We start from the raw sequence: 23451 nt of genomic DNA on the forward strand, positions 1-23451 counted from the left end.
CCCTTCAATCACTGAATAGTTAAGAAGCCATCATAGAAAAAAGTAAAAATGTCCTCATAATTTCCCAGCCTGCCAATCCATTGACTGTCCCCCCCCCCCCCCACCGCCCCGCTAATCTTTCTGGCACTGGTTAAATTTAATGGCCTTGCCAAGTCTATAGCCAACATGGAGCCCCATGAACACTGACCCTACTCAAAGGACAACCTGATTCCAGACAGATGATTGACGCTGGAGGAACTGCACAGCATGGTGAGCTGTGGAAGCCTAGTCCTGTAATTCCAGCTACTTGGGAGGCTGAAGCAGGTATGCATCAGTTCAAGGCCTATCTGGGCCAGTTTGGGTACTTGGTGAGGCCTGTCCCAGTGCCTGCCTAGCACGAATGGGACTCTAGGTTGAATTCCTAGCAGAAGACTTGCCAGGGCCTATCTAGAGGAAAGTGGGGAGTGATCATTGCTTGACGTCAAACACTACTTGGGATCAGGAAGAGAAATGGCTGAGGGCTGAGGGTGGTGGTATCATGTACTGTGGAGGCAGAAGCAAGATCAGACTACTGGAGGGTTGTCTGGGTAAGGGTTTCAGGCCAGTTGGAGGTACATGGTAAGTCCCTTTCTCAAAAGATTTCAAGAGACTAATGAAACAGGCCCCAACCTAGCCCGACCTGGGCCCACCCCACCTCTGCTGCCATCCATTTGGGTTCACGTTGCCTTGCTTAACTGCCATTAAGCAATCATTCTTCAATCAGTGCTTTGACGGATCTCTTGGAGTCGTGCTCTCCTTGGTGGTGGGAACTGAACATGGGTCTTGTGCATACTATCATGGGACCAAATCTCCAGTCTCAAGAAGGAGCTCTGACTCCAGCGTTGGCAGTTTATCAGAAGAGCACTCCTGGCTGGGGAACTTGTCTAGTGCTGCAGTGCTTGCTACCATGTACAAGGACCTGGCTTTGATCCCTAGCACCACAGACAAAGCACTCCTGCTAAGATTCAGGGTCTCGAGAGGGTTAAAGTAGCAAGTTTTCCCATTGTATATATTTTCTAGAATTCTGAGACCCCCAATCCTGCCCTGCTTTTAAAAATTCTCGGGTTGGGGATTTAGCTCAGTGGTAGAGCACTTGCCTAGCAAGCACAAGGCCCTGGGTTCGGTCCCCAGCTCCGAAAAAAAAAAATCTCTACTACTTCCCCCATCCCCCAGACCTACTTAGCTCTTAGCTAAGGTAGAGGTGTCCAGGGGTACTAGGTGTCCATGACCAAATAATCTGCTGAAGTAAATAGCCACCATCCACAGGGTGGGATGTGACCCTGTGAAATCTCAGAACTCTCGATGTGCTTAACTGCCTTCTGATTGTTCTTCTCTCCAAAATCTCTCGACTACCTGGATGTGATTACCTCAATTTTTCCTGTGGTCAGTTGTTGGGCAAACTATTTCTCTCCTGGGAAATGTCATACCGGAGGGCGTAAATGTCCAAAATCTAAAGGATGGGACAGAAATTAGACCCTTTCTACCTACTGTCACTAAATTTCAAAGAGGCAAACATAAAATGAGTAGTACTTTAATCATTTCCAAAGAAAGATGGTACATGAATTTAGATTAGAAAAAATGACATTAAAGGTGTATGTTCCTAGAAATGAAAAATGAAACAATCTTAATACAATTTTTTTTTGATCTTCCTCATACATGGAAAGCTGTCTGTCTTTCCCCCAAGCATGAGCTCCCAAGATCCACGCTGCTCTTTATCTCCCTCTAGCTGGGCAGGATGATCCCCTCCACCTCCATTTCTCTTCTCTCAGTCACGCTGTGTGGGTGCTAAAGGCCCTGAGCTGACCAATGAACAGAAGTGTCCTTTAAGCCTGCAGCCCACAGGCAGTGGCACTCAGGGCAGCCACAGAACTGGCATTGTTTCCACTGTCTCAGCAAGAAGCAGCACAAAGCTGACCCTCAGCACAAATCAGAGTCAAAAGTGGAGAGGAATGAGGGCTCCTAGGCCTAGGGAAAAGGATTCTTTCTACTATTACAGTTCTGTAAGCTTCTCTACTGTGCCCCCAGGGGATCGGAAGCACATGACATCTAAACAAATCAGGAGAACCTTGGTGGCTGGAGGGAGGAGTGACAAACAGGAATAGAGATCAGTGTGATGATGCACAGGACGGATGTGGGAATCCCAGCTCTTCATATGGCTGCCAGTCCTGCAGAGGACAGCACTGCAAGAACCAAGACCGTCACTCCAGACAACTGGACCTGGGAAATCGACAGGCCTTTCCCTAGGTCCCACATCTGTAGAAAAAAAAGAGGGGAAAGTTTTTATATTCTTATTTTCAGCAATTAGAACCCTAGTCACTCTGACAACTCCTGTCTCAGAATGTTCTACCTACTGGACAGTTAGGTACCTCCCATTTTTTGTGGTTCCAGAGAGAAGCACCATATCCCTATGCCCCAGTTTCACACTTCTCAAAGTCTCAATGTGATCTTACCACCCATTCCCAGGGACTGAAAACCAAGTCCTCTCCTGTGGTAGTGATGGTGACTACTCTCCAGAATGCCAAAGGCCATCCACACAAAAGCTTCCAGACTGTACAGATATAACCTCCTCTCCCCACGTCACAGCACATCTAGATCAGTTTCTGGAAAGGTATTCCTCCAAAACATAGTTCTGTTTTCTGAAATAGAATCTGGTTACATGGTTGGGGATTTAACTCAGTGAGCACTTGCCTAGCAAGCCCAAGGCCCTGGGTTCAGTTCTCAGCTGGGGGTTAAGGGTGGGAGGGATCTTGTTATGTCATGCAAATTAGCATAGAGTTCATCATGTATCCCAGGATGGATTCAACTCAAGATCCTCCTGCCTAAATTTCCTAAGTTCTGGGATTACAGGTGTTCATCATGTCTGGACCAAACATATTTCTGCATCGTGTAGGGCATTATGTGGATGTGGTTAAAGTTCTGTGGTTACGACTGCAAGCTTCGTAAGCACTTTACTAACACAGCCTGTGAATCTCCAAAGGGAATATGCATGCATAGTAGAGTCAATCACAGAATTCTTCTTCAATGAGATCGTCCTCAAGGTCTGATAAATTGGAGAATACTTCTGGGACCTAACATCAATTCCTTCCTTGCTCTTTGGAGACAGGATCTCATAGTTCCCAAGCAGGTTTTGAACTCATCAGATAGCCAAGAAAAACCTTGAACTTCTGATTCTCCTGCCTCCACCTTCCCTTCTCAGCGGTACTGAGGATCAAACCCAGGGCTTTATAAATGCTAGGCAAGTACTGAGCTGAATCTCCCTCTAAGAACTCTATCTTTTTGTTTGTTTGTTTGTTTGGTTTTTGAAATCAGGGTTTCTCCATGTAAGGTCCTAGAACTTGCTTTGTAGACCAGGCTGGCTTTGAACTCATAGAACTCTACCTGCCTCTGCCTCTCAAGTGCTGAGATTAAAGGTGTGTGCCGCCATGCCTAGCTTTTTTGTTTGTTTGTAATGATTTTTAAAAATTATTTTATGTGCGTTGGTGTTTTACTTGTATGTATGTTTGAAGGTTCCCTGGAACTGGAGTTACAGATAGTTTTAAGCTGTCATGTGGGTGCTGGGACTTTAACCTGTCTTCTAGGAGAGCAGCCAGTTCTCTTAACTGCTGAGCTATTCAGCTCTGGTTTTCCTTTTTTTGCTGTTTTTTTTTTTTTGTTTGTTTGTTTGTTTGTTTGTTTGTTTTTGAGACAGGGTTTCCCTATTTAGCCCTAGCTGTCTTTGGAACTCTGTAGACCAGGCTGGCCTCAAACTCACAGAGATTTGCCTGCTTCTGCCTCCTGAGTACTGAGAAGGTTTGCGCCACCACCCAAGCAGAATCTAACTTTCTATGTTCTCTTTGCTTTTCATCCTCTCCCATCCAGGACTTTACTCTATTGACCTAGGAAACACTCAAATTCCCCGGCTCACGGACAGGATCCTCCCATCTCGGGTTCCTAAACAGCCAGGATTCTGGGCATTTACAACCATGCCTAGCTCAAAACCTTTTTATTACAATCTCATTCAAAAACATCCTCTAAACTGGAGCCTCGTAGAAATGTGTATATACGTATGAAACATAATAAAAATATTTGCCATTACTAATGCAGGCTATGCTATGCTATGTATTTTCTATTCTACTAAATTCCTTTCCAGTCTTTTTTATTTTTTAATTTTTTTGGTATCAATCCAGTAAGTGGATTGTCTACCCACTGAGTTAAAGGGCACATTTTTACAAACACTAAGAATGGGGGTTTGTATATATTGGGTCATAAAAACTTGCCTTGTATGTACGGAGGTAGACCTTCAGCACTGAGAGCAAAACAAACAAACCCAAACACTAGACTCTTACCCTCTAAGGATATGCATACTCAAGGGCAGTTCTCACCTTGTGGGCTGTGACCCCTTTGGGGTTGCATTTCATATATCCTATATACCAGACACTATGTTATGATTCATAACAGTAACAAAACTAAAGTTGTGAAGTAGCAGAAATAGTTCTATGGTTGGGGTTGGAGCATACTAAAGGGTTGCAGCATTGGGAAGGTTGAGAACCACAACTTTAGGGCAAAAAGCAGTGTTCAGGTTTGTACGTATCACACACAGCAGCCTCACATATATGAACATGTGAACCCCACAATCTAACTGAAAACAGACTGAACTAGGAATCACTGCAGAGAGATTTGGGGGAACCCAGAAAAAAAATCCAGATACCCTCATTAGTCTCTCCCCAGATTACATGAAGTATTAGGCAGACTGCACAAAGAGCTCCTTGCTCAGTGCTTATAAGACACTGAGTCTGGGTAGCAGTGATAGGAGAAGCCTCCAGAAGGGAGGTCAAAGGCCCTACCTCCCCCAGCACTTGGGAGGCTGAGACAGATGAGTCTCTGTGAATCTGAGGCCAGCCTGGTCTACAGAGTGAGTTCCAGGACAGTCAAAGCTACAAAAGAACCCCAGTCTCGGGGAAAGGAGGTCACAGTGGGGGGGATCCTATGTCTTCTTTATAACCCACCACACCATTTTCCTTCACCCAATCATACCTTCCAGCCAGGCAACTGTTAAGAGCACAATTTCATCAAAGCCTGACCTATACCCAGAGCTAGTACTTGGCAGAAGAAAAAAACATAAAAGCAGAGTTTGGGCTTAAGTAAAGCCTTTAGGTGCCTAATTTATCCCACAGAGACTACCATAATAGGCAGGAACCAGGGCAAAAAGCCTGAGTTCTAAGACTGCCAAATGACCCCCAAGTCCAACTCTGTGTAAGACAAATACTAACAGAAAGAAGTGTCTGTCTGAGCCAGGATGTCAAGCCTTCAGCTGATTCTCGTTACCAAGCTTTGTTCTGCGGAGTCAAAAGCCATTAATAAAACTGCCTTTTCTCTCCACTGTCTCCCTCAGGAATCAGTCACTTCAAATCAAACTGAACACTGCTCCGGGGAACACTTGATAAATACACTTAATTTAATAGATCATTTAGCTCTTGCTTTTTCTCCTCACTCAACTGTCTATTGGACCAGACTGGAATTCAGAGAATGTCTGTCTCTAAGGTTGGCTCTGATGTGGAGGCTATAAAAGGTCAAACTAAGGCAAAAGCATGCAACCGACATTTTGCTTGTGTTCAGAAATAATGGAAGACTGGAAAAAAATACACTTTAGTTCCTTCTTGAAGAAGGATACAGGACTAGTGGGTCACAAATATGAACTCTTAAAATGCTCTGACCCCAAGGCAGGTCTGACCAAGCTTTAATTCCTTCTGAGCTGGTGCTGGAGAGATGGTTCGGTGGTTAGGAGCACTGGCTGACTCCCATTTCTAACCTAATTCTAGGGTATTTACCTCCTCCTCTAGACTCTGTGGGTACCAGGCACATATACAATATACTAACACACATGCAGCCAAAACACTCAATGTACATAAAATAAAACTAGGTCCTTAAAGAGAAGAACTGGGTGTGTTGGTATAAGTTGTTAACTACAGAATTCGAGGCAGAAGCAGGAGAATCAGGAGTTCGAGGTCATCTTTCTATATACAGCCAGTTTGAGGCAAAGCCTCCATGAAAGACTATCTTTAAAAAAAAAAATAAGAAAAAAGAAGGCAAAACACAAACTGAATTTCACGTAGCCAAGCGCAGCCTGAAGCTTATTATAAGAGCAGAGACAGCCTTGAACTTGTAACCTCCTCTCCAAGTGCTGACTCATTTGCTGCTGCTGTCGGGGGCTTGCTTAAGACAGAGTTTCTGATCTGAAATCTGCTATATAGACCAGTCTGGCTTTGAAATGAAAGATTTTCCTGCCTCTGCCTTTGAGAGTTTGGGTCCAAATTATGTGGCAGCATGCTGTCACCGTCACTAGCACCGTCACCCCTCCCCCCCGGGCCACACACACACACACACACACTTACTATGTGATGCTGGGAAAGGTCCCAAGGCCTAGCCTCAATTTGAAGTAGCACCATGTAGTGTTAAAATCAATGTAGGAGGCAACGTGAACAGTTTTCAGCTGACTACCATATTCCCGACTCCAAGATCTGAATTTAGAACCTAGTCAAGACTGGAGGCTCAGGAATGTAATGGCAGTTACTGAGGGAGCAAGGCAGGAGGACAGGGAACTTGAGGCCCGCCTGGTTCCAGCAAGCCTGGGCAACACAGTGAAGTCCTGTCTGAAATACAACAGTAATGTAGGTGTGCTCAAAGCCAGCCTCGGGCACACCTAGGTTCTATGAGCCCCTGTCTCAAAAGCCAAAAATGGTAGCGCTCACTTATAATCCCAGCAGTTGGCAACTGAGTTAGAGGCAGGAGAATACGAATTTCAAGGTCTGCCCTTAAAACTGGCTTTATGGGCTGGAGAGATGGCTCAGTGGTTAAGAGCACTGACTGGGGTTGGGGATTTAGCTCAGTGGTAGAGCACTTGCCTAGCAAGCGCAAGGCCCTGGGTTCAGTCCCCAGCTCCAGAAAAAAAAAGCACTGACTGCTCTTCCAAAGGTCCTGAGTTCAAATCCCAGCAACCACATGGTGGCTCACAACCATCTGTAATCAGATCTGATGCCCTCTTCTGGTGTGAAGACAGCTATGGTGTACTCATATAATCAAAAAATCTTAAAAAAAACAAAAACAAAAAACAAAAACTGGCTTTATATTGGATGATACATTGAGAAATCAACCAAATAACAAACTTTTACTTTCACAAGCTGCTTCCTGCACAGTTCCTTCACTGTAATATTTATGCTGTTTTGAACATATATTCTCATTAAAGTGTACTATTAAAAAAATTTCAAGATCATTCTTGTCTAAATAGTGAATCTGAAGCCAATCTTGACTACATGAGCCCTTCTGGGGGTTGAGGGTAGGTTGAGGCTGGAGAGACAGACAGCTCACTGCCTGTTCTAGAGGCTGCAGGTGTGCCCCAGCACACAAGGTGTCACAGCCACTTCCTCTCCTGGCTTCCACAGGTACTAAGTATATACATGGTGCACATACATACAGAGACAACATATTCAAAAACAAAATAAAATTTTAAAGTGGTAAAGGTTTAAAAGGACAGGGATATAGCTATACGGTACATGTAGTACAATACCTGTCAGGCACACACAAGGTCCTGGGTTCAATTCCCAGTGCCACACTAACAAACCATCACCCCACCCCCACCCCCACCCCCACCCCCACCCCCACCACCACCACCACCACCATCACCCCACCACCACCCCCAGGGTCCTCAGTGCCTAACCTGCGCCTGCTCTCATTTTCTCCAGTTACTTATTGATAAGTCAGAGAGGAAACCAAAGTCAGCACACTGGAGTCTGACAGACTCGTCACTCGGGTTAGGAAGGCTGTCACACTGAGAGCAGTAGCTGCTTACCTCACTCATAATGAGATTTCCATGCTTGACCAAAGACAGGCACCAACTCACATTAACTATCGGTATGTCTTCTTTGCCAGCCCCGGTCTCAGGGGTCTTTTACTCATGATATTCTCTTGAAAGTGGGAAAGTTCACACTAATCCCTTTCAGTACTGACCTAACCCACACTCATAAAGGAATGCAAGAGAAACCTTGTTTAGCTTTCTCCAAAAGGATTTCAATGCAATCCAGTACAATTAGCCTTAAGAATAGTACTGGAGGGCTGGCAAGATGGCTCAGGAAAAGGCAAGTTGATTTCAGTGCCCAGAAACACACACACTCACACACACACACAGACACACACACACATACACACAGAATAAAACATTAATAAACAAAATTAAAACAGATAGTCAAATAAGGTTAGGCTATATGTGGTCTCTCCTCATAATTCTAGCCCCTGGGATGCAGAGTCAGGAGGATAGAATGTTCCAGGCCCTCCAGAGCTATGTAGTGAGAGGCTGTCTCAGCGAACAAAGACTAGCTCTAAGGTTAGAGGCTAGCTCAAAGGTACAGCCCAGATAAGGCCTTGGTTCAGTGACCCTAGCATCAAAAAGAGGGGGATGGGAGGGTATGAAAAGGTCAAAGAACACTAAGCTCAGAAACAAGGGAGGGCACCCTCCCAGTCCTCCCGCCTGCTCGCCGCTACCCACAAATGACTCACCAAGTGTCGGACCCCATTCAATGAGTGGTACATGAGAGGAAAGACAAGCACGAACTTGGCTGCATGGATCAGCGCTGGCCCCAAACACAGGGACTTCACAAGCATCAGATACGACTCAAAGTTCCCAGGAAGCAGCAGTGCCGACAGGCCAAAAAGAGAGACCCCTGAGGGAGAGAACATGTAGCTATCAATTACAAAGAATGCAATGTATTAACTGGGTTCTATGACTGTTCTTGATACCTGATATGATCCTAAACCACTTTAAAATAGAAAATTTAGGTTGGGGATGTACTTCACTTGCCAAAATATATAAACCCTGGGTTTGAAATCTAGTACCACATAAAACCACGCATAAGGGTCCAGAGAGGTGACTCCTCTGTTACCGGTGCACACTGATGTTGGAGAGAACCTGAGTTTGGTTCCCAAGAGAGCACACTGAAGAGCTCATACCACCTGTAATTCCCACTCCAGGGGAATCACACACCTCCAGCCTTGGAGAACACCTGTATGCATGTGTACATACCCTACAAATCTATACACATCATTAAAAATAATAAAAATATACTTTATAAAGCGTGTAGCTCAATAGTTAAGAGTAGCAGCTTCACTCCCAGAGCACCCGGGGCTCATTTTCCAGCACCCAAGTTCATACCAAGTTCATGTTAATGTTCATACCACCTGTAACGCCATCTCTAGGGGAGCCGATGCCTTCTGGCCAATTCAGAGATGAGGCATGCACATGGTAGATAGATATACATACAGGCAAAATACTTATAAATGTAACAATAATTAACAAAACAAAACATGTGTGGTTATACATGCCTATCATCCCAGCACAGGGGAGATAGAGGAGGGTTTGAAGTTCAGTTCTGCCGGGGGTGGTGAGCAGGCCTTGGATCCCGGCACTCAGGAGGCAGAGGCAGGCAGAGTTCTTTTTGAGGCCAGTCTAGTATATATAGAGTCCCAGGACTACACAGGGCACGTCAAGGGAACCTGGCTCTATAAGTACCTATACATTTGGCACACATGTATACACACACAGAGACACACACACAAAATCTTTAAAGGAATAGAAAAATGTAAACTCGTGTTCAGATCTGTGTCTCATGCTCTAGTGAGAGGCCTAATGGTGTGGGTCAGCAGGAGAGCGCTTGCCTACCATGGATGTGGTTCTGGGTTTGATCTCCAATCTCCAGCACCAGGAAGAAGTTTATACTGGAGGGCAAGCTACTAGGACTCTGATGGTAACATGAGGTTGCAAAACGAGGCACTATTCTCCTTTTTACTATCTCTCACAACTAAAATAAAAACAAACCTTACCTGACAGCTCAGGTCACCCTGCTGCTCTGTCAGAATCAGGAAGACTGCTAAGTCTGAGGCCAGCCTGGGCTATGAGAGTCCCAAGTTAGCCATGTGTGAAAATACCTAGGAAATTCATCTGAGACTTCCTACATGTCCCTCTGGCATCCAATAGGTCAGAGACACCCCCTCTGGCCCCTCTTAGAACCTGGGTGCCAGAGTAGCAAACAATGCACAGCAGGCAAGGCTGCCCCCCTGAATCCCAGAAAATGCTGATGGTGCCTTTGCTCGGCTGCCTGGACCAGTCCTGCAGGCTGTCTGCCTGTAAAGTGCTCTGGAGGGCTGTGTGACTGTCAGCAACTGTTCTGCCTCTTCTCAGAGCTGCCATAAACTCTCAGACACTTCTTCCTAGAGAGCCCTGCAATAAAAATGAAGCCTCTAGAAGAACCCTGGGAAAGTGACCCAAGAGATCATCAAATCCTAGGTTGGAAGCAGCCTGTTATCTTTATCTCCAGCGGTGTTACACTAATCACTGTGACATGCTCAGACCATCTGCTTCCTTCCCATCTTCCTCAGACCCTGGAGTAAGCACACACTGACGCACTGACATACTGACGTACAGTAAAGTACTTGTCAGCACATCCTCTTCTGTTGACCATTTCCCCATATATTTCCATCTTGGCAATGCAGACACCAAAACAAGGTACTCACAATGTACTGTACAGAGGGCTGAGAACAAGTTTTTTTTTTTTTTTTTCCGGAGCTGAGGACCGAACCCAGGGCCTTGCGCTTGCTAGGCAAGCACTCTACCACTGAGCTAAATCCCCAACCGAGAACAAGATTTAAACTATAAATGAGCAGACCTTTTCGAGATTTCAAAGATTAGCTAATCACTAATATAAACGGTGGTCACCACAGCCTATATGCAGAGAAGTATATGCAGCTAATTAAATTCCCCATCATAAGGAGATATCACAGGTGAGAAGAATGATGATCTAGGGAATCTTGAAGGACAAAACAACTCTGTTTATGTAGATCAGGCTGGCCTCCTCACAGAGATTGCCCTGCCTTTGCCTCCTGAGTGCTGGGATTTAAAGGATGTACCACCAGGCTGTAGAGATGACTCAGCAGTTAAAAGCACCGACTGCTCTTCCAAAGGACCTGGGTTCAATTCCCAGCACCCACATGGCAGCTCAAGACTGCCTGTATCTCCAGTCCTAGGGGATCTGACACTCGCACACACACATAAGCAGGAAGAAGACCAATGTACATAAAATAAAAATAAATAATTAAAAATAAAAGCATGTACTACCATGACTAGCTGGGAATTCTTGATGTATTTTTTTTAAACCTGGTTTTGTTTTTGATTGTTTTTTTCTTTTTTAATACTTTTAAAAGATTTGTTTGTATTTTGTTGTACGTGTATGGGTTGTAACTGCACATGTGTATGTGTACCAATTGTGTGGCTGGTGCCCATGGAAGCCAGAAGAGGGTAATGGGTCCCCAGAACTATAATTACAGATGGTTGTGAGCTACCCTAGGAACCAAACCAAACCCCAGTCCTCTACAAGAATATTAAGTGTTACTGTGGTTAGTAAGAACATAGGGATTCAATTAATTATTAAAGGAATGAATTAATAAAAAGCTTAACGGGAACCAGGCAGTGGTGGCACATGCCTTTAGTCCCAGCACTTGGGAGGCAAAGATTGATGGATCTCTGAGTTTGGGGCCAGGTTGAGCTACAGAGAGACCATCTACAGGACCAACTGAAAAAAATTAAAACCAAAAAAGAAAGAAAAAAAAGTAAAGCTTTAAGGACTCGTACTCATTTCAACCATGTTGCTGGTGTGCAAAGGAGGAGGCAGGGAGAAGAGTCAGTAAAAGCAGTTCTTCAAAGACGCGTGTGTGCCTGTCCACATGTGTGTATAACTCGCATACATACCTCCACTCATGGCTATCCCAGAGCCTCGGTGGCAAACAGACATTGCCATGGGAAGAGACCACCTACGAAGAGACATGCAAAGACAATCTTAACAAGGAAAGGGTGACAAAGCTTTCTGATTTTGTTTCTGTTTTGTTTTTAGGATGACATAATTTAAAAACAAAAATCGGGGGCTGGGGATTTAGCTCAGTGGTAGAGCGCTTACCTAGGAAGCGCAAGGCCCTGGGTTCGGTCCCCAGCTCCAAAAAAAAGAACAACAACAAAAAAACCCAAAAAAACAAAAATCAAGACCAAAAAAAACGGCTGGAGCTGGAGAGACAGCTTCATGGTAAGAGCACTTGTTACTCTTGCAGAAGCACTGGGTTAGATTAGATTCCCAGCACCTGTATGGTGGCTCACAGCTGTCACTGCAATTCTGGGGACCTGACACTTGTTCTAACCTCTGAGAGACCAGGCACACATTTGGCGTATACAAATACACGCAGGCAAAAACACTCATACACATAAAATAAATCCTTAAAAACAAGAAAACCTCACCTAACTTTCATATTCTTATTTTCACTTTCTAATTTGAAAGTAAAAAATTTGGCTGAGTACACAGCTCAGAGACTGATATCATGCATGTTGCCCTGGGTTTACTCCACTGCAAAAAAGAAGAAAAATTATTTATTTAAAAAGTATCTCAAAGCCAGGCAGTGGTGGCACACACCTTTAATCCTAGCACTTGGGAGGCAGAGGCAGGAGGATCTCTGAGTTGTAGGCCAGCCTGGTCTACAGAGTGAGTTCCAGGACATCCAGAGCTACACAGAAAAACACTAGCTCAAAAAACAAAACAGAAGTAAGTAAGTAAATAAACAAATACACAACTAAAAATAAAATATCTCTTAGGGCTGCAGAAATTGTTCAGCAGTTAAGAACACCTGCTTCTCTCGCAAGGGTCAGAGGATCAGTTCTAAGCGCCCATGACATGGCTCCCAACAGTCTGTAACCCAGCCGGCCTCTGTGGGCAGAGAGCATGCAGGTGGTATACATATATGCATGCAGACAAAATACTTATACACAGAAATAAAAAAATTCTTTTAAAAGTTATCCCTGACTTTACCAAACCAAATACTTGCTACTGTTAAAACAGAAAGCAAATACTGTGATTAAACCATTAAGCTTCTGTAAGAGCAGAGAACTCTGTACGTGAAGTAAAAGCACTACAATTCAAAATCCTTTCACCGGGGTCGCCATATGAGGATCAGTTAGAGGGAGGACAACTAGAAAGCAATTGCGCTGGTTGTGGTGACTCACACCTGTAAGCTCTGAGCTACACCGTGAGACAGACAGACAGACATCAATCTTAAAAGAGTTCAAGGACAGTCTCAACCAAACAGGACTCTGTTTCAGAAAACAAAGGAACAGGAAAAGTATGACATTAGCTACTTCAGACACTTTTCTTGACATATTATTTGGGAAATAGCTCCATGTCTCCTGCCATTTCTTTTTTTCATGCAAACTTCCATAAATGGACCTAATGTTATTTTCTTCAAATGAATTATGAAGAAAGGCTACATTTATTTGGGATTTTCTCCATCACTGTTGAAGTGGAAACTTCTAGTTCCTTGGAAAGTTAGTTATGTCAAATGCTGTTTTGCTGGGGCACAGAGGTGAAAGGATGTTTTTCTGAAGCAGACACAGGTGAAGGAATGTTTGGCTACGGCAGACACATGAAAGGACGCTTGATGAAGGAGTATAAATATGACCCCACAGACAGTGGGAGATGAGCACTGAGCCCTGGTTTTCTTTGCTAACGACACGCATGTATTGGTTCACCTTACATAGCATTGTTGAGCTCAACTTGTGGTAACTCCAACACTGAGAGAAATCGCCCAGTAACTTCTCATGAGGTTCCTGCAGCAGCTGCCCCTTCTGTGGCCTCGCCTTACACCGGTTGGCAAGTCTGGAGGTTTCCTCAGGATTGAACTACAACTGCCTGGTGTCTGCCTGCTGAGAGGACTGGTCTGCAGCTGCTGAATTGTATTTGATGTTTGCTACAGGACTGAACTGCTGCCAAAGATCAACCTCACTCTCAAAGAACTATTGCTAAACAGGTCCACTTCTCCTACATCCCAATAACTTTTCTACTTCTGCTGGGTGGTGGGCTAGAGGAGAGGTTGAACCCTTATTAAAAATAGGTTGCAAAAAACTTATGCCTATACATTGTGATCCTACCCCTCCCCAAACCATCTGTCTTCCTTCCTCACTTTTTGAGACAGGGTCTCACCATTCATCTTGTAAAACATTTCACTATAGAATACTAAGATCACTTACTAACCTCCTTCTGTTAGAGTACAATGTCCAATTTCTGCAATTAAAATTATTTCTGGAATCTGAGCTGGGAAAAAAATCTCAAAGGGTTGTGGTATTTGTGGAGGTGGCTAAAAAAATGGCCAGTATCCCCTGGCAGGAACCCAAGCAAAGAGGGTAACAAGGCTCAAGATGCTTTGCTGAGCTAGTGTTTATTTATTTACTTTTAATTTTTAAAAAGATCTGCAGGGATTTTCTTAGAAGACATAAACAAAATCAGCTTGCACTTCTATTTCTGAAAATAAGAGATGAAAAGATATGTATGTATAAGTACATACATAACCATATACTCATGTGCGTGGGGGAGGTGATTGTGAATTTAGTTAGCTCTATCCAAGGAGAGGACCTACAGTTAATGTTCTCGTAACAATGAGCACATCTAGCACCCCAACACTGGTCCCATACTGAAGACTAGCACCCCAACACTGGTCCCATACTGAAGACTAGCACCCCAACACTGGTCCTATACTGAAGACTAGCACCCCAACACTGGTCCCATACTGAAGACTAGCACCCCAACACTGGTCCCATACTGAAGACTAGCACCCCAACACTGGTCCCATACTGAAGAACTCCCTATAGCCACAGCTACAACTTGAACATCAGAAGAAACAATGACTATAAAAAGTGTAAGTTTTGTGTAAAATAGGAATCCTTGAAAGAAAGCAAGTTTGCCCTACAGAAAGAAAGAAATCCAAAGGGCATGTTCAAAAAGACAACTATGGGGCTGGAGAGATGGCTCAGTGGTTAAGAGCACTGACTGCTCTTCCAGAGGTCCTGAGTTCAATTCCCAGCAACCACATGGTGGCTCACAACCATCTGTAATGGGATCTGATGCCCTCTTCCGGTGTGTGTGAAAACAGATATGGTGTACTCATACATAAAGTAAATAAATAAATTAAAAAAAAAAAAAAAGACAACTGTGGTGGTGCTCAACCTGTAATCTCAGTATTTGAAAGGTAGCAAGGCTCATGATGCTTTGCCAAGCTAGGGTTTATTTATTTATTCAAGGCCATCTCAACTACATACTGAGTCTGAAGTCAGCCTGAGCTATATAAGGTCCTGTCTAAAACACCAATAAATAAATTAGTAAGGCACAAAGCCAAGCAGTGTAAGCGGCTCCCAGAAGCTAGAAACTACAGATTTTCCTACAGCCAAAGGAAAAGAATGCAGCCTCTGTTGACATGTTTATTTATTTTAAAATATTTCATTTATTAATTTAGTGTACCATGATACACAAAATGCAGGTCAGAGTTGAACCCTAGGGGGTCAGTTCTTTCCTTCCACCAGAGGATCAAACTTAAGTCATTGTGCTTAGTGGCAAGAACCTCAACCTATTGAACCATCTTCTCAGCCTGATAACTTAGTTTAATGGGAAGAGCCATTTCTCTAATAGAAGTGTAAAAGTATACATTTGTCTTATAGTTCAAGCTGGCCTTGAATTTGCTATTTAACTGAGGTTGATCCTCCTGCTTCAACACTCCACATATGTATACATGTGCCACTATGGTCAGCCTCAAACAACAATTTTTCCCTGAGGCAGAGTCTCTATGCATTGCCCTGGCTGTCCTGAAACTCACTCTGTAGAGCAGGTTGGCCTGAAATCTCAGAGATCTGCCTACCTCTGCCTCCCAAATGCTAGGATTAAAGGCGTGTGTCGCCACCCAGTCCTCAAACGGTGATTTTTAAGAGCAAACACTCTAGCATAATACTCCAATGTTGTGAGAGCTTGATACTTATACGCTGAGGAATCACAGTAGAGATGTACTAAAAGTCACTGTTCTCTACAGTTAAACCATTAGGCTTCTGTAAGAGTAAAAAACACCTCGATTAAAAAAAATATACATACCATAGACTCAAATGTGAGCAGAGGTGTCACAGACAGCATTTAGTGTTGTGTAGTGTGATGGCAATGCACAATATAAAGTGTGCGTGCCGTGTACGTAACACAGGCAAGCAATACAGGAAATGCCTCAGACACACAACCTGCTTGCTTTTCTTTTCTTTTCTTTTCTTTTTTTTTTTTTTTTTTTTTTTTTGGAGCAGGGGACCGAACCCAGGGCCTTGCACTTGCTAGGCAAGCGCTCTACCACTGAGCTAAATTCCCAACCCCAACCTGCTTGCTTTTCAATGATATTTTTGGCAGCTGTGCATTCAGAAATCCTTTACATCAACAACCCAGGTTAAGAAGCTGGATGCTAATGTACCCGATGCCATCTTTCTTGGCCAGCCCACTGCTCCCATGTACTGTACTCCCAATACTTAGCAAAATAAGGGCAACTCCAGCCCATCCAGCTCCAGAGCCCTTACCTGTAGATAGTCAAATGGGGAGAGACAGGACGGTTGGAACTCGTGTTCTTATTCCAGAACCGTGCCATTTCTTCCTTAGCTGTGGTTCCCAAAGGAGCAGCACTAAAACAAAAGGTTCAAACAGGACTAAAGCACAGATTCTACACAGCAAAAAGTATGCTCTAAAGTTTTATTTTATTTTTAGTTATGTGTATATATGTGTGTGTCTTAGTGCTGAGGCCTGAAGAGGGTGTTGGATCTCCTAGAGTAATAGCAGTTGTTAGCTGCCTAGTATGGGTGCTAGGAACTGATTCGGGTCCTCTGCAAAAGCAGGACATGCTCTTACCCTGTGCTCTCCAGTCACTGAAAATGTCTTTTTTAAAAGGGTATTGCTGGATCTGCAAGACTGTTCTGTGGGTAAAACCAAATCTCATACAATGTCTTCTCACCTCCACCTGCACACCCATGAGCCCCACCAAACACACACTAATCAACTGTGTATCAGATAAGCATTCATCAGTTAATTTACTAAATTTAATGATTATGCTTGTATAAGTATACGGTCACATAAGCAAATGACAATGTTAATAAGTGTTGAATCTGGATGAAAGGTGCACAGTACCCTGTATGGCAGTGAATGTCTAGATGGCAGCACAGAGGCTTACAGAGAAGGGGCACTTAAGACCAACAGTATGCTGTATAAGACTTCAAGACTTACCTCAGGGAGTTGGGGATTTAGCTCAGTGGTAGAGCGCTTGCCTAGGAAGCGCAAGGCCCTGGGTTCGGTCCCCAGCTCCGAAAAACAGAACCAAAAAAAAAAAAAAAAAAAAGACTTACCTCAGAAAACAGAACAATAAAACCAACATAAAAATCAAAAGTGCGGGGGCTGGGGATTTAGCTCAGTGGTAGAGCGCTTACCTAGGAAGCGCAAGGCCCTGGGTTCGGTCCCCAGCTCCGAAGGAAAAAAAAAAAAAAAAAAATCAAAAGTGCGTGCTGGGCTTGGTGGCCAGTGCCTTCAGTCCCACCCTTGGAGGCAGAGACAGGTGGATCGCTGAGGTTCGAGGCTGGCCTGGTCTACACAGCAAGTTCCAGGACAGCCAGGAGTACAAACCCAAAGAACAACAAAAATCAACGGAACCAAATAGCACTGTTCTTATATATTTTCTGAAAGTATAAGGTATATATTTCCAAGATAAAACCTTTTAAAAAGTTATTGAAGGCAATTGTTGATATCAACAACTAGGAATAAATATTTAGTAGGAAAAAAATATAAGAACTAAGTCCTGAAACTACTTAAATTAAGGGCCTGTTTGTTTGCTTTGATACAGGGTTTACTATGTAGTCCTGGCTGTCTTGGAATTCCCTCTATAGACCAGGCTGGCTTCTAACTGCCAGAGATCCACCTGCCTCTGCAGGCATGTACCACCACACACGGCCTTCTCCTGTCTTCTCATAAGGAAGACAATGTTAATAAAACAGTCCCAGATTTGACTTACTTTCTGATACAGAGCTGAGAACTAAGGTGGGCTCGGAGGCAATGGCGGCCGATGTGTCTGCAAGAGATTCAAGAGTGCAAATTTAGAGACCAGCACCAGCACCAGCCTCCCCTCCTTTGTTTACCGGATTATTGTTGTTAGTTATGTTTTTATCCTGTGAGACAGGGCTGCTCTGTGTAGCCCTGGCTGGCTTTGCACTTACAGAGATTCACCTGCCTCTGCTTCCCAAAGTGGTGGGTGTTTCCACCACTACCCGGCACAAACAATATTTTAAATGAATACAAGGTGAAAAAATGAAGCCAACAATATTAAAGAGAAACAAATCGTCTGTGTTTTAGGCCAGCGTCACACTTACTATGCAGCTAAGCTGCTTCCGCCTCCCAGTGTGAGGGAGGATTCCATGTTTCTCTTCAGGACGCACTTTGTGTCATTGTTGTTGTTTGTTTAAGCTACGTCTTACAGGAAGTGGTTAAATAAAACACAAGTGTTTAATAAAGGGGGAGGGGTTTCAACAGTTCAGTGGCATAGTGCTATGCTTGGTGAGGCTTTGGGTTACATTTCCAGCACTGCAAAAACAAAAATTCAGAACGAGTAATGAGAAGCACTTAGTTTATGCATAGCAGAGACCTGACCCAATGGACGAATCAAAATGTGAGGAACAAGGCATCTGAGGTGGACAACCCTAAGATTACCTAGGTGATTTCAAAAACTACCAACTGAGTCTGAAGCTGGGGAGATGGCTCAGGGGATAAAAGCACTCTACATAAATGTAACCTGAGTTCTATCCCGAAAAACCTACTTAAAGGTAGAAGAGGACCAACTCTACAAAGTTCTCCTCTGACCGACACATGTGCACACAGTACGTACACATAAGCACATGCGGCAATAATAATAGTTAATACTTTTTAAAAATTAAAAAGTTACCATCAACTTAAGATACAGAGGTAAACTTCAAGTCACAAAGCTTCTCATATAATAGTAAAAAAAAAAAAAAAATCAGGAAAAAGCAAAGATTCTTTACCATTTCCACACAAAAGAAAACTGTTTTCTACCTAAAAGTTGCTATTAAAAAAAAAATTATAGGGGCTGGAGAGATGGCCCAGTGGTTAACAGCACTGGCTGCTTCCCAGGGGACTAGGGATCGATTCCAGCAACTACATGTGTTCACGACCATCTATACGGCAGTTCCAGAAAACCCATTGCCCTTTTCTGGACTCTGAAGGAACCAGCATGTACTTGATACATGAACATACATGCAGGCAAAACACCCGTACGCACGAAAAAATTAATTTAAAATCATTTAAATTACACTTTATTTTGTATGGGATGGTGCATGCCACAACACACATGTGGGGATCAGACAACAACTTGTGAAGAGTTGGTTCTCTCCTTCCACCATTGGATTCTGGGGTGGAACTTAGGTAATCTTAAGAGGCAAGACACAGGAAGACTGCTGTAAATTCAAGGCCATCCTGGTCTAAACAGCAATTTCCAGACTAGCTAGGGCTATATTTAATGCCTTGTCCAAAAACCAAAAAGGAAAGTGAAACACACACACACACACACACACACACACACACACACTCTTTAATACCATAATTCCAGTCAAGATGTCTAAAGCACTCAGCAAAGTGACCACGGTGAAATTCTGAAAGTGAAAATACCTATGTAAATTCTATGTAACTAGTTATTCATTAATGTATAAGACATTGAGGAGATATAAGAGCTCATTGGGATCTAAGAATCTGAGCTTGGTGGCACACACATTTAATCCCAGCTCTCAGAGATAGAGGCAGGTGGATCTCTGTGAGTTTGAGGCCAGCCTGATGTACAGTGTGAGTTCCAGGACATCCAGGGCTACACAGAAACAACAAAAGATCCAACCATCTTCTCAATGGGTTCATGATACTAGACACACAATCATTTCAAGAGCCTTCTACGTTACTCTAGCACACGAGAGGGGCCCATTACAGAAGGGGAAAATCCAACCAGCCGCCCTTCTTCAGCTCTCCCCTTCCCTTTGTAGGCAAGAGGTGAATGCAGACATTGTGTACCCAGGGCTGTCTGAAAGAAGTGGGAACAAAGCTCTTTGCATCGGCTGAACTGTCTCTGAAGTTGCAGGGCACCCATTCCTCACGCCGAGCTAGGCCCAGGCACTCCGCTGCCCAGCGAGAGTTTGCACATGTGGGTTGGAATCTATGCACGCTCTCTGGGCTATTGTTTCCCAAATACCAGTGCAAGCCTTGCACAAGACCCTACAGACACGAGCTCTACAAACCTGACAGCCTCTTTTGAAATATGGAAGTACTTACCTATCCTTGCCTTTCATGTGAAACTGGAAACTCTGAAACTCTCTACCCTGGAGATGGAGCTTAACATGTTACAGCTGGGAGCCAGTGAGATGGTTCAGAGAGAAAAGGTACTTGCCACCAAGCGGGGCAACCTGAGCTAGACCCTTGGGATTCACAATTGTCCTCTGACCCCTACACACAAGCCATAGCAAATGTGCACCCACCTACACCCTTACTAAAGAAAAGTGAACAAAATTATAAAAGGTTAGAGCTAGAAGCAAGAGTTTGGTTTGGGATGATATCACACTCTATGGCCCAGGCTGGCCAGCAACTCACTATCTAGCTCGGGCTGGTTTCCACCTTAGCACCCCTCCTGTCTCAGTCTAAGTCTGAGGTGAGTGGTGTGAGTCTCCACAAGCAGCTGAGTCGTTTATGTTTTCACCTGGTGTGGCATTTACATATGCCCCGTGCACATTCTCCTATACTTCCAGCAATTTCTGTATTACTTATAGTCCCCACTACAATGTAAATGTTCCTTATCTTACACTCTATGGTTTAAGATAATGGGGTGGGAGGAGCTACCTATGTGCATGCAATCCATACACAGAAATAAGAAAAGAGTTACTTGTAGATACAACCAATCACAAGCCTGCAGGAGGACAGAAGGTGAAGCAAACAATTCTGAGGGCTGGGATGGCAGAGTACCTGAATGACCAGGGCATACCTACAGTTCCACTCACACAGACTCAGTGCAATGCTTGGCAGGTTGCACACTCAAACTGCTTTTTGTGATCGGCTTTTCAAATAGTTTCGATCTGAGACTGACTAGATCCAAGAAGAACCCAGAGATGAAGACTCTCCACACTAATCCCGAAACTCCTAAAATAAATGTCTAGAACCAATATGATCATTTTAAGCTAAATGTTCATCATTGACTCAATACGCCCTAACCTTCACCATCAAATGTGATGTGTTACATCATAGAATTTGAAAGCATTCAACTACGGTCAAAATTAGGAATGAAAGATGCAGCTCTGAAAACCTGGACCTGTGCTATGGCTATGAGGATGCACAGCAAGATAAAAATGAAGGATAAAAATAGCCAATCCAGGGGCTGGGGAGATGGTTCAGCGGTTAAGAGAACTGACTGCTCTTCCAGAGGTCCTGAGTTCAAATCCCAGCAACCATATGGTGATTTACAACCATCTGTAATGGGGTCTGATGCCCTCTTCTGGTGTGTGTGAAGACAGCTACAGTGTATAACACATTAAAAAAAAAAAGTAAAAATTTTTAAAAAGCTTAAAAAAAAAAGATAACCAATCCAAACTCCCAAAGACTCACTTTTACAAAGAAAAACTAAACAGAATCCCTCTATTTTTATACTGCACGACAGAAGTGGAAAGAGAAATGAAAACATATTTGGGAGACTCAGGGTCTGGAATCTCAAAAGCACTGAAGCTAACTTTCCATAACAAATAATTTCCAAAAATAGGACTGGCACAAAAGTGTATTGGGATTTGTATCAGAAATGTCACTAGCCCTTACAACGATAAAGGCTCTGGGAATTCAGAACAAAAGAAAATCTAAGCTATTTCTCTGGACAGAAAATTAACACTTTATATAAGGGCGGTGAGACCCACCCCAACAGCCCGCTAAACCAAAATTAAACCAAAACCAAAGTGGATGATGATTTCTTGGGCAGCATTAAAAGCCCCACTGTGGAGGTTATTCTTGACCTTGGCATGGGAGGGATGCATTAGGAAGCCTGACAGTCTCCACAGGCTGCCAGCCGTAGAGCTGCCAGGAGTTAAAAGCACAGACTAGGTGCTCCAAGGAGCCCCTCCCCCTACAATCGCTAAATCCCCCCTCCCCCAAAATTGTAGGCCTAGGATTGAGGCTCGGACCTGGGTGGGGCCACAAGAGCAGTTTGCGAAGAGGCTTTAGACGTGGGCGAGACAGAAACAATGACAGCCGCGCCACTCGGCTACACAGAGTGACCTCTAAGCCTTTCCGAGGCTCTCTGCCGGGGGGAAGAGAGGGTGCTAAGATCCCAGGGACCCGGCCTGCACACCACAGGTCCTTTCCCTGTTCCCGCAGGGCACACCCCACTGTTACCCACTGAGGGACCAATTCAGGCTCCCCAAGAGTAACGGGAACGAACTCCCAGCCCCAGGCTAAAGTCACCTCAGCAAGAGCGCAGCCATCTTGAGTTCCGGCCTGGACGGAAGTGACCCAACGCCCCGCCCCCGCGTAACCCTCCCTTTGGGCGGCGGAGCGGGCCGGGGCGGGGGACGCTGTCATGTGACACCTTAGAATTTCTAGGCTGGAACCTCCTCTTGGTTATTCAGTTCGCTGTTTGTAGACGGTTCCTCTTTTTGTTTGCTTGTTCCTTTGATTTTGTTTTTCGGCTCTTCGGTTTTCCTCTCTCGCTCCAGTTTCTAGCGTCGTTTGTCTAAGTTTTGACAAAAATCGCCGAGTGATTAGTTAGTGCATTTACCTGCCTGCGTGTTTATTTTGTAGGGCTCGCTCTACCAGATAGCAGTTGGCTTCGCCGGCTTATTCCCGGAGGATTTCAGAGGCTCACTTCAAGCCCCTCCTTCCAAGTTGTCCTAAAAAAATCCTGAGTTAGCTGGCTGAGACACCCAAGGAAAAAGCTCCTTTGGCTTTCCTCTGAACTCGGGGCCTCCTCACGATTCTTCAGCCCTATAGAGATATTAGGCAAGCACTGTACCTTTAAGCCATATCCCCAGCAAGATAAGCACACTGTACCCCAATTTGGGCAGTAGGGAGTGTAGGGCAGGCTGTCAGAGGGCCTTCCACCATCATTTTCAAGGTTGGCATCCTTTCTGTCCACCTCCTTTCTTTAGGCCTGGCAGTTCCAGGGCTTGAGCTGCAGCATGAACCAAACTCCCACTGGCCAAAGACAACGCTCCTTTGTTTCTTTTTCAGTGATATGTGGGTGACACCCACAGTCACAAGAACCTAGGGGTGTGGAGGAGAACCCACTTTGATTTATATATACTGTATAGCCACGGTTTTGAGGAATCCAAGTACAGAAATCAGTTGCAGAGTGCCTCAACTGAGGAAAGAAAGTGAGCAAGAGAGGAATGAAATAGAATGTCAAAGTTCCTGACCCTGGGCGCTGAGGGGTGGCAAGGCAGAGAGTGAAAGAATAAAGGGGGGCAGCCCAGAGCAACTCTTATTCTGTAGCAAATCTTTTGATTGTATTAATATT

General features: G+C 44.3%; 1 protein-coding gene across 2 annotated transcripts; it reads right to left on the reverse strand.

Annotated features, from left to right (window-relative positions):
* Positions 1–1533: 1533 nt before the first annotated feature.
* Sdhc (succinate dehydrogenase complex subunit C) lies at positions 1534–22426 on the reverse strand. 2 transcript variants are annotated; one of them, NM_001005534.1, is made up of 6 exons: positions 22401–22426; positions 17926–17982; positions 16451–16552; positions 11789–11850; positions 8548–8711; positions 1534–2271 (listed from the first exon to the last, which is right to left on the reverse strand). In NM_001005534.1, exons 1-6 carry the CDS (start codon positions 22418–22420, stop codon positions 2167–2169), a joined length of 510 nt encoding a protein of 169 aa, NP_001005534.1. In that variant the 5' UTR covers positions 22421–22426; the 3' UTR covers positions 1534–2166. The 2 variants fall into 2 exon arrangements, with proteins under 2 accessions (NP_001005534.1, XP_063128192.1); XM_063272122.1 differs by lacking the exon at positions 22401–22426 and adding an exon at positions 19520–19539.
* Positions 22427–23451: the final 1025 nt, after the last annotated feature.

Source organism: Rattus norvegicus, chromosome 13 (genome assembly GCF_036323735.1).
Source record: "Rattus norvegicus strain BN/NHsdMcwi chromosome 13, GRCr8, whole genome shotgun sequence".
In the NCBI taxonomy this organism is placed as follows: domain Eukaryota; kingdom Metazoa; phylum Chordata; class Mammalia; order Rodentia; family Muridae; genus Rattus; species Rattus norvegicus.